The sequence below is a fragment of the Pavona decussata genome, unplaced genomic scaffold (assembly GCF_977016875.1).
Source record: "Pavona decussata unplaced genomic scaffold, jaPavDecu1.1 SCAFFOLD_176, whole genome shotgun sequence".
NCBI classification, from domain to species: Eukaryota; Metazoa; Cnidaria; class Anthozoa; order Scleractinia; family Agariciidae; genus Pavona; species Pavona decussata.
The window spans coordinates 78,404-90,614 of NW_028145587.1; the positions used below are offsets into that span (position 1 = coordinate 78,404).

At 40.6% G+C, this 12,211-nt stretch overlaps 1 protein-coding gene across 2 annotated transcripts; it reads right to left on the reverse strand.

The window, feature by feature from the left end:
- Positions 1 to 22: 22 nt before the first annotated feature.
- On the reverse strand, positions 23 to 11,602 carry LOC146463408 (uncharacterized). 2 transcript variants are annotated; one of them, XM_085084400.1, is made up of 4 exons: positions 11,386 to 11,602; positions 4,199 to 4,446; positions 3,626 to 3,893; positions 23 to 1,978 (listed from the first exon to the last, which is right to left on the reverse strand). In XM_085084400.1, exons 2-4 carry the CDS (start codon positions 4,426 to 4,428, stop codon positions 1,553 to 1,555), a joined length of 924 nt encoding a protein of 307 aa, XP_084940526.1. In that variant the 5' UTR covers positions 4,429 to 4,446; positions 11,386 to 11,602; the 3' UTR covers positions 23 to 1,552. The 2 variants fall into 2 exon arrangements, with proteins under 2 accessions (XP_084940526.1, XP_084940527.1); XM_085084401.1 differs by lacking the exon at positions 11,386 to 11,602 and adding an exon at positions 6,499 to 6,813.
- Between the last annotated feature and the right edge of the window lie 609 nt (positions 11,603 to 12,211).

A 12,211-nucleotide genomic window follows, 5' to 3' on the forward strand; every position in this document is an offset into this window, starting at 1 on the left:
CACCAAGAAATTCAGGCAATAGTCCCTGTTCCATTCTTTTACTAAACTACTACCAACACTTATTTTACGTTTTCTATCGTCTGACGCTTTGGTTAACTGTCTGTGAAAATAAATTTATAAATAACAATAAAAATAATTTTCGTAATGGTAGATTAATTAAAAATTGTTGGAAAGACATACATTATATTGTATTAAGATTCTTGATATCGTTAAATCGGAGTCTTTGTTTATAACAAATAAAAATCAATAAAACGTTTTATTTCTCACAGAAAAGATAATTTGTAGTTGTTAAGGACCCAGACACACAGTGAGCATTCCGTGACCTGCCACAAATCGATTTCTATAAAAGGCGCGAAAGTTGAGCGACGAGCTACTGACTGCACTCCATGAAAACGGAATTAAAATAATGTCTAACCCCGCGCGATGAAACTTCAAATGCACACAATGTTGAAGACGTAGTACTGAGCTTATTTGCAACATTGCAATCAACAATTTTAGGAATTGAAAAACTAAGAAAGCTGTAGATTGCGTGCGTTCTGATTTCAAGCAATGTCAAAGTGCGCTGTATGTGGAAGATTTTTGTAAATGAACTCTAAATGAGAGTGAGAGAATGAACGCAGTTTGGTCTTCGATGAGATAAATGCAATTAAATTCAACGTTACACGCGACGATACGCATGTGTGTAGCGAAGAGTTTTGGCGCAACTTGTAACATGAGCGCGCGGACGATTTTCAGCGCAATAGGCCATTTCCGAGTTACTGTGAACCTCATAATGAAAGCGAGGCTAAGTGCAAAAGCTTTTCATATGAAAATAAGTTTTGTTTGCATATGAATGAAAACTAATTTTCATAATAAAAACTTTGCACGTAGCCTCACTTTCATAATGAGGTTCACAGCAACTCGGAAATGGCCTATTTCCACGAAGTTGTTGTTGGAGACCCTCATCATCGCGTGTAACGCACTTGTATCACCAACTGAATGGCTTAAAAGGTATCCGAACCATAAAAAAATATATTGCCTCGTGCTTCACAGCTTTTTAAAATCTTTTGATTTCGTTGCAAATTGCTATGCGTCGTTTAGAATCACACAACTAGACCAAGGATACATTTTGGGAGTGAGAACTTCATCATCATCATCATCATCATCATCATCATCATCATCATCATCATCATCATCATCATTGTTGCTGTTGTTGATATTGATGGTGTTTCTTTACAAGCATCATAATTTTAGTTTAGATGTTAATCAAGGAAGCTTACTTATTTTTTGTCTCACTTATCATAGCATACTGTACGACTAACTTATTACCCCCGGAAGAGCATGCAAAATTAAAGATTGAATTATCTCTGCACATAAAACAAAGAAACGTTCTTACGAATTTAAAACCAACGTGGCTTTCGTTGTCGAAATAAGTTCATGTCTTTTATCTTTCAAGTCTTAAAATGCCTCAAGACAAGCGTCTTAAGTTTCTTAAACATCCTCGAATTGAATCTCCAACCAGGATGTCAAACTTCCTTCATTCCAAAGTTCTTTGCTGATTTGTTGCGCGTGCTCAGAGACTGACAGATACGGCAGCAGGATGGAGCCTCCTTTGAGCCATGCTTGGTAAGACTTCCCACTGTTGCGATATCGGGTCAAACGAGTCTAACCGGTTAGAATACGCTTTCATCCACAATTTTTCATTCCCGCCAATCAAAAACATCTGCGAGCTGATTGTGCACGCCCCGCAACCAAATCGTGGGCAAGGCATGTTGGGAAGTTCAATCCACTTTCGGTTGCGCAGATCAAACATCTCGATGGAGTCCAGCGAGTAGTCACCAAGGGTCAGTCCCCCCGCTACCACCAGTTTATCGCCCACGGATACAACAGCACAGCGGCGGCGATGGGTGTTCATGGCGGGAAATGTCTCCCATTTTTCGGTTTTCAAGTTGAAGCACTCGACTATGTTGGTGGGTCGACCAAAAGCGTCCCCACCCGCCTGAAAATCAATTTATTGTGTATTAAGGTAAAGAAAAGAAAGGGACGAAAACTGGCAAGCATGGAATAAAGGGAAAATCGGAATCTTTGACAGAAGTCGAACCATCACCTTCCACACACCGGTGGGATGTAATGACCAGTGAGATGCAGTCTTTGTTAAAGCAAGTTTTATGTCGTCCCTATTTAAGAGTATGTCTCTTCTTGTTTGTTTGTGTTTTTTTTTTTTCAAGGAGACTTTCCATGGAACATCCATAATGTCGCATTGACTATCAAAGACGACAAAAAGTATATTGTAATCGTGGACCAGCCTCCTCTTAACCCTAACATTAATACTGACGCTTGCAAATAAAGGAAACGAAAATGCAGCCACAGGATAATTGAAGAATGTCTTCATTCCTCCCTTTAATGTTAAAGATCTTCACACGCATGTGATCCCGCCTATTATCCAAGCATTCTTGAGGCAGTGGAGAGCGAGGCCGCCAGTGGCGCCATACTCTTCTCTAGCTCTCGTGACAGCGTTACTTCCCTCTGCCTCGACAGCGCCTGGCCATACAGAGTTAGTTCTCTGCTTACGCCAGAGCTCTTCTTTATTAACCCTTTCCTGCCCAAGAGTGCCATATGGCACAAGACGCAATAATGAGCTCAGTATTTGGTCAATTTGTGTGAAATTTGCACATCCAAAAGATCTTTGAAAGATCTATAAATTGAAGGCATAAAATCATGCCCCCCTCCTATATGAGACTTGATTTACCACCCCTCAAACTTTTGGATATTTTTTCCTTTGTACGTTAAGGGTCCAGTAGATATCTTACAACAAGCAATAGACTGAGAGCTGTACATTAAGCTATAGTTTAGGGGGATACCCAGTATGTACAACGAATAAGAAAATTTTCAATGTTTTTCTTTTCTTTCGTTTTGGACTTTTCTCACTAATATGTGACCTCTTCCATCTCTGTTGGTGTGATTTATAGCGCACCCCAGAAAATACCTTTTAAATGATATATCACATGTGGTCTCCCAGTTCATAGTTAGCGATTTAGAAAAATTCGACATGTCCCTCGGGCAGGAAAGGGTTAACCCTTTCCTGCCCAAGAGTGCCATATGGCACAAGACGCAATTATGAGCTCAGTATTTGGTCAATTTGTGTGAAATTTGCACAACCAAAATATCTTGGAAAGATCTATAAATTGAAGGCATAAAATCATGCCCCCCTCCTATATGAGACTTGATTTACCACCCCTCAAACTTTTGGATTTTTTTTCCTTTGTACGTTAAGGGCCCAGTTGATATCTTACAACAAGCAATGCACTAAGAGCTGTACATTAAGCTATAGTTTAGGGGGATACCCAATATGTACAACGAATAGGAAAATTTTCAATGTTTTTCTTCTTTCGTTTTGGACTTTTCTCACTCTAATATGTGACCTCCTCCATCTCTGTTGGTGTGATTTATAGCACACCCCAGAAAATACCTTTTAAATGGTATATCACATGTGGTCTCCCAGTTCATAGTTAACGATTTAGAAAAATTCGACATTTCCCTCGGGCAGGAAAGGGTTAAGCATGACCAAGGATGGGGCATTGCAAACTGAGAAACACAAGGTTCTGGGGTCAGGTTTTAGAAAGAGGAATGGAAAACGTCAACTTACCACAGCGAAGTAATCGTCGACAAGAGCCCCTCCACACTTGGTTCGCGCTGTAGGCATAGCGGGAGCTTTCAACCACTTTCCTGAGTTGATGTCAAAAATTTCCACTGAATTAAGCTCTTTGTTGTTAAACCCTCCTGCCACCACAAAGCGAGCCCGCGATTTATCGGTGGCACCACAAGGGTACGCACGGGCTGTTTCCATTCCAGCCAATTGTTTCCACTCATGTTGATTCCAGTCAAAAAGCGCAGCGTTACCAAGGGGTTTCTTCCTGCAATGGCAAGTTGAATGCTTGTTGAAACTTCGGTAAATGGTTAATATACATGACAATAACAACAGTTAAGCCACATTATGCTCCTGCCAAGTATTGTAAAATTTGTTATTTCAAAGGAAAATTCTACACCCACTAAAACATAAAAACACAATTGGGTGCGGAAAAAGAGTGAGTGAAATAGTATTAGAATAGAACACAGGAGATTAAACAAATAGATGCACGCTTTGCCAAAAAAGAAAAAATATAATAAAAGGGTGAAATCTGGAAACAAAAACTGAAAATTAGCAAGCTTATGACGTCACCTGTTAGATCCCCCGGCTGTGATTACAGAACTCCCATAAGCTCCTGCAGCCAGGCTGTTACATTCAACTGGCATGGAAGGCAGGTCCGCCCAAGTGTTGGTGCTCAGACAGAATGCTTCAACAGTATCCAGCTCATACCGCCCCTCGAACCCGCCACAGCACACTATGACATCACCTCTGAAAGTCGAGAAGTCCGCTTTCTCTGTTCCGTTTATGATCTCGTCAGCCATGTTTCAATTTGCGGTGATCTGAAAGGTAGAAAGGAATAGTCGAGGAAGCTTGTTACTAATTGCTAGATCACTGAAAGTGCGAAGGGGGAAGGGGGATTGGGTGTGACTGGTGGTGAGTTTCCATGACTGGCTGCTCTATAATGGTGATTTATCAGAAATTCTCCGTGGACAAGAGAGGACATCCTCTCTTGCTGTGACATATACATTTTGTCTTCACAGAACTGCCTTCCTTTCAAATCCTGGATTTATTATTTCCATCAGCTTTCGGGTGAATAGCAGGGCCCTGAATTTGTGATTTATTTGACTGGATTAACGAAAGCATTATATTGTTGACTTGCGGTTCCCTCCATTCAGTGTTCCTTCTGATCAAATGATCACTAGTGATTTCTGACCAATCATTGATCGATCAGTAATGACCGGTCGCTAACCCTATCATTGACCGCCGATCGCTTACCGATCACGAATGATCATGATCGCTGACCCTGTCACTGATCGTCGCATACCGATTACTAATAATCACAGACCGATCATGAACCAATCGCTTACCGATCACTCATGATCGCTAACCGACCACTGGCCGATCGCTTACTTACCGATCATTAATGATCGCTGACCCTTTCACTGACAGTCGCTTACCGATCGCTAATGATCGCTGACCGACCATGGACCAGTCGCTTGCAGATCACTCATGATCGCTAGCCGATCATTGACCGGTCGCTTACCGATCATTAACGATCGCAGACCGATCTCTTATTGGTCGCTAAATCGCCATCATTGTGCTCAAAAGTACATGATTTCAATGTGTGTTTTTATACTTTCGCTGTGATCGACGAGCTCTGGTTAGCGATCGAATTACCGCCCTACTCACCACTGAATTTAAAACATTTTACACCCCGTCTTTGAGTAAAATATTTCGAGCGTTGCGGTTTATAGGAGTCAACTTTCCCGATATCTAGACCTTGTAGACTAAACAATAATATCTGTTCAATAAATCTAACCTCATTTCTTGTTGAACGTTTTTAAGAAAACGAGCGGGTTCTGACTTGGTTGAAAACCAGGAAAACAGATCTTTTTATACAATTATTTATATATTTAGTTTTTTTAAATTGAAAATAATCTGTACTTATAACGGTTAAAAGAACACAAAAATTACCCTGCGGGAGATTGATATTTATATCTTTAATATTTCAAAACATCGCTTTTAAATCCGGCGGGAGACACAATGTCGTGGAAAAGGGGTGATTTTTCTTTTAAAGACCACAAAAAACTTAAAATAACCATTCGCAACACGAGTTAATTTACTCCCTTAAAATTATGATCCTTTTCTTCAATTTTACACTCAGTAATTTATGCTTCTATAAACACACAATAGTTTGTCCATGAAGACTGGAGCAATATTAAAATTCTTCACACTTTTTCGCTCTAACGTCATAGGCCTCAATAATTATTAAGTGCTTTCTTTTTCCTGGTCATAATGACATGGCGGATAACAGAATATTTGAAGTTACTTTATGTAAAAGTCGTATTCGTTTTCCTTACTACAAAACGATATCTTGCATACGGGAGTTCATTTTCGTTCAGATCGATACTGCGGAGCGCATTCGCTGTGTCGAACGAAATAATACAAACGGCGCACGTCTGGAAAAACCGGGAGCTTTAAAACTTCGAGGCCGGAGCGACGATCAATATCGCCTAATACAAGCTAACAGTACTACAGTGTACTACACCCACCGAAATGCCAGAGTACAGTGTTTATAGCAGCAAACACACAATCGAAAAAAGGTCATTGGGTCACATTTTATACGAAGAGAACTTAAAACCCGTACCCAAGGTCGGCTCGAATAAATATTTTACGGCGCGGAATCGAGTGGGTTTGTCAGTTTTTTGCTCTGATCAGCCGAACATGACAATTCAAAATCATAAAATACTGACAGCTTCCCAGCTCGATTCTCGTCGTGGCAAATATATTTTACGTTACAACAGAATGTACCGACTCGATCAAGTCAATAGACCGAAGTAATCTTTCACCTTTAGAGTGGAAAACAACAGGAAAATTCATAACGCACTCACCAGTTTAGTCGAGCGGATCCTGAAGTTCAAGCCTGGTTAATTTATGCCACTTATGTCTACACCAAAATTCAATTTCCTACCAGTTGTGGATAGGCTACGGCCTAAATGAAGGTGTAAACAATATTGCCAAATGTCTGTCACTAGCCAGAGGCCTTGAAAGTGAAAAACGTTGGCAAATTTATCGTAAACTGATCAAGGATACTATCGCGCCCAAGGCGCATGAATTTGCCAAGTGGAACTTTAAAATCGCAAACCACATGAAAATCGGCCAAACACGCGGTTTTACAAGGCGCCGTTCGCGTTTCGAAAATTACAGGTATATTTGCATGAAACGCGGGATTAACTGCCTCTTGAAAGAAACTGAATTTGCATAAGCAAGAATACACAGGAGAATGCATAATGACGGCAAGGTTTTGTTTTTGCATTCTTGAGCTAATATGGATACAAGGTGCGTACTATTGTAAAGAATTGTTTGCATTCAATTTGTAGGCCCCGCAAAACAAATTGTCCCCTTAACAAAAACCCGGATGGATTCAATACCACGGGTTAGTTCCATTTCAGTGTTTATGGCAATAGTAAAAAACAAAAAAGGGAGATCGTGTATTGAATGCATCGTGCGTTTTATAAATCCGTTTTGTGGTAAAATGGAGCTGAGTTGGTTTCACTTTGCTATCATTAGCATAGATGAATTGAAAGCTTGCAAACAATTCTTGTTTTGATAATAAACTTTTAATCACGAAATACTTTGAATTTTTAAAATGATAGCGACCTTTCATTTGACTAGGCCCAACTTTATAAACGTTGCAATTCTTTCTTCGTGGATACACTGAGTGATAGTCACCGATCTGCACTTTGTAAGGTTCTTGAAGTTGAAGGTGTGACCAAAACGAGACCATTTCAAACAGCATCGTCAAGTGTTATGTCTGGCAATACAGGGCAGGTTTGTAAAAAGAAAAAATGAATAAATAAAAAAAATCGGCGTGATTGATTGTAAGAATTAAATATTTGGGTTTACCAACCGGCTTGATAACACTATTTGGCCACCGTAAAATTAAAGATTCGAGAGCTCTCGGCCAAATAATTTGATAAAACCAAACATTAGTTTCTACTCCGGCCCACATCGACGCAGCACAACGTGGGTAGTTTCCTTGGAAACTAACATCCATATTCATAAGAAATGCCGGGCTCATTGTCCTGCCTCGCCCAGGCTCCTTTCCCGCGTGACTGGGATATGCAAAGGAAACCAGGAAACAGCTGCCATCTGTAACTCAGGTTTGAGAAAAAAAGAGTCGGTGTTTTACGACTGGTATAAACATCATGATTTGTTAAGAAATTCGAATGCCACATTCATTTGACTTCTGTTTCGACCAATTTTGAAGTTAGCAAATGTTCAAGTTTTTTTTTTTTTTTTTTGCTGTTTTGCCCCTTTTCCGACTGCAAGCTACTGATAGCTCCCTGAACTTGCTTGTAGTTCCGCCTGAAAGTGTGGCAATACACACCCGAAAAACTGTCAGAAGACGAAAGGTGACTTCTCCGTTATAGCGTAGAGTTCGTGTAGCATGGACAGATGTCATGAATTTCCGATGCAAATGGTGTTGAGTTAATTCGTCTGTTCTCTATTCTCATATCGCTTACCTTTCGGTAAAATGTAGCATTAGTGCTAGAGAAAGGGGCAAGGCGGTGAGGCAATGGTAATTTTTTTGTCCCCGAATTTTTTTCGTGGCCAACGGCGTTGCATACTTTTTTCCCAATGAGTTGCAGGGTTCTTTGCGTTGTCACGGTGTGCACGATGTTTTTCTTCTGCAAAAACTTTGTACCAAATTTTTCAATAGCTTGCAAGATATCACTTTCCTTTGATAGGCTGTACATGATTTATTTCCTTCTACACTTAAGTTTTGTAGGAATTAATGATTTTGGTATTTACCCAGGCCCCAACACCCTTCTTAAAAGTAAAACTGATGTTCCGTTCCAGATTGAAGAGCAGACAATGGACGGATTGGCACTGATTTGCGGTGCTATTGTAGCTCAGTTCGAATTGTAGTTATAATTTTCTTCAAAATCTAAACTTATTTGCTATCAATACCTTTTCTACAACTCATAATATAAACATAAAAAGTGTAAGGTTGATCGGCTAGGGAAATACATTGAAAAACTATTCTTCAAAGATACATTCTTTCTTCAAAGGAGAAAGTCATTTGTTCTGCGAAGGGAAAGTTACTTCACGTGATTATAACTCAGTTTGTTTATACAGTTGAACCTCTCCACAACGGCCACGTTGGGGACAGAAGAAAGTGGCCGTTGTGGAGAGGTGGCAGTTATGGGGAGGTGGGGGTGTAATATGACACCTTTTTTTCGGGAAGTACAACGTATTTATTGTGCCAAGTTCATGCTTACTGTAGCCTATAATGACAATCCAATCTTAAACAATATGTATAGATAAAAAACACAATCAAACGTAAATAATGTTTTGAATCAAAATGTTAAGGTGGGGCTCTACCTGAATTTGAGTGAAATTTGAAGGGGTTTTAAGAATGGATAGAAGAAAGAAAATGATTTTTGGAACACTAACAGACAGTCGATAACCACGCAAGAGCACCCCAGGTTGCTAGTGGACTAACTTGGTAACCGTCTATTAATTATTAACTACAAATTCTAATTTTAAAACTTCACTAAATCTTCAACATTTCTTATTTCTTTTAATTTTACCAATCCTTCAAGAAAAATTATTTCTTTCCAAATATACCTAAAAATCACCCAAAAATTCATAAAACACCCCAAATCATCGATTTGTGTTATGAATGGAGGGTTTTTGTGTTGCTTGAAATGCAAACAAGATATTTCCATTTGACCGATTTTAAGCGGCGTGAAAACGGCTTTCAGGTGAACCCCCACCTTAACCGGAAAGACGAAACGAGCAAGGTTCGCAACATTCGCTATATTATTATAGACAATTTATGCTTACTGCAGCATAAAAATGGCACACAATTGAAATACGTATATCATTAAAATGGATACAGAAACGTAATCTTCTGAAGACAAATGTCGAATACCGCATCAGTTTATAGAAAAAGGTTTTTACACATGACAAAGAACTGTATACCGGCCGTTGTCGAGAGGTTATTTTGGCAGTTGGGGACGCGCTTTAGTGGCCGTTGCCGTTGTAGAGAGGTGGCCGTTGTAGAGAGATTTAAACAAGAGCTAATGTATGGACTGTCCGCCGGGACAAAAAAAAGTGGCCGTTATAGAGAGGTGGCCGTTGTGGAGAGGTGGCCGTTAGTGGAGGTTCGACTGTACTTGAATTGTATGTTTCCAGGGTTGCGCAAACAGAGTTCTGTTAAAGAGTATTTATCTAACTTTTTTTTAGAAAAAGAAATCCCTCTTCTGAACGACTGTGTGTAATCACCTTTCTACCCTTGGGCTAAATATTTGACATATTTATTGAAGCTCATTAACAACAGGGAGGCAATGATTGAAAGGATATGAGGTCAATAAAATCAGTGCAGTTTTGAATACTATAGTCCAATAAAATCTCAATTTTAGATGTAATGAAGAAAAAATAGAGATGAACTTGGGAGATATGTTGAATTCGTCCTTGTATTGTTACAACTGCAAACTACAGAACAGAAGAAACCCCCCCCCGGGGGGTACTCCAAAAAAAAAATTGGGTAGGGGTGTGCGGCCCGCTTCCCAAAACCCTTACCCTATTTATGAACAAAATCTGCGATTTCCCCTACCCTATTTATGACTTGAAGTAGCTTCTTCTAAAAAAAATCAGGACTAGAGAGCAAAAATCTGTACCCTATTTATTACCAAAATAGCGGCAAAATGGCTAAAAGCGATACCCTATTTATGACCAAAACAGCCCGGGGGGGGGGGGGGGGGGAGGGGTACTCCCCGGAATTCTTGGTGGGGGTGTGCCGCCCGGGTCTTCAAATCCCGACCCTATTTCAGACCTAAACATGCCATTTTCCACACCCGTTTTCAGACCTGACCTCTAAAATTCATACCTGTTTTCAGACCTGATAATTATGCATCAGTGCTGAACGGAAGTTGACGCAAGGAGTAAAAGTAAGCTAGAATGACATAGTTTATCTATTTCTTTTTCTCGCTATCAGTTAGTCGTTCCAGTTACGTACTGAGAAGAAAAATATGTTTGTAAGCTTTCGTAAATGTTCCCCGCCCCAAAAACCCGACCCGATTTCAGACCGTAATTGTCAAAATCTATACCCGTTTTCAGACCAAAACGGCTCAAAAACCATACCCTTTGGGGCGGCACATACCTATATACCTTATATAGGGGAGTACCCCCCAGGCAAAACAGCCGAAAAACCATACCCTTTGGCGCCGCACATACCTATATAGCCCATAAAAGGGAGTACCCCCCCCCCCGGAAGAAAAAGTACTCAATATGGGCCTGCATTCTATAATAGCCCCGCCTCGTCAGTTTAACGCAACATGTAGTCTGTGTGTCCCATTGGAATCGAGCTACAATATTTCATTCTTCTATTCGATTTCGTAGGCTAAATGGATTCTCTTTCCTCAGGCGTTAACACATTTGATGTACACAGCCCGGCAGTAAAGGATTTTCTAATAATCTAATAAATCTCACATACGTACGTGACCAGACAGTCTGTTCGAGCGTTACACGTCTAGTTTTTTTTCTAGAAGCATACCCGCCCAACATAAACAGCACGCATTATATGAACGGAAGTATTGATTTTAGAACGCACATAAGAGTAAAGATTGGATACGCAGATTAAATATTAAAGGAAGCCTTTTGGTATAATAAAGGTTAGATCAGAGCCCAAATGCAACAAAGCCCATTTCATGATGGTCATTTAAGTTTTCAATTTTGAACGTACGATATGCTAGGCTTGGCTCACTTACCAGTTGTCGCTCACGGCTCTATTGTGAAATCCGCTTCCAAATTACAAGCGTTTGCAATTAACGCAAACCCTAATCCGCTTCAGGTTTGACTATCAGAAGTGTGTGAATGATTTCCTACTTCACTCAGCCGAACCTGATTATCTCAGAGTTCCAAGTCGTCTAGAAACGCCGTGGCAATGAAGACTCTGCAAATCGGTTACGCATTGTGTTACAGATTGAAAATCCCAAGGGACTCGGCGATAACAGGTCAGTTTCCTGACACTCTACCGGACATTAATGACCTCTGGACCTCTGCTAACCGCCTCACCGCAAGCCCCCCCCCCCTCCTTCCTCCCCACCCCACCACCCACCGGTTTTATCTCGACTCTGATAAAAATGATAAGCTGTAATCGGAAAGGGTGAGGGATACAAATTTTCTCTCATTTTTTCTCGTTTCCCACTCCCCCTTCCCGATTACGCCTTATCAGAGTCGAATGAAACCCGGGCAATGGCAGAAGGGGTGGGGTGTGGAGAGGGAACGCGAAAATAAAATACGGAGAATAAGTAATTAATTAGACTGCGAACGCAGACGTATTTCCGGCTGTCCTTCTCCGTCGGCGGAGCCGGAGAGAAGCGACAGCCGGAAATACGTCTGTGTTCGCAGGCTAGTCACGGTACCCTCTTGTCCAGTATGAACTGGGACGGACCTGCTGCATGCTGGGGAGAGGTCCTAAACTAAAACTACTTATCCTGTATCCCGAAAAGAAGTCAATTCAGTTCAAGTGGACTACAATCTCGAGCCGAGTCACTGAATAAAAGAAACTGATATATACATGGGATTATTAAA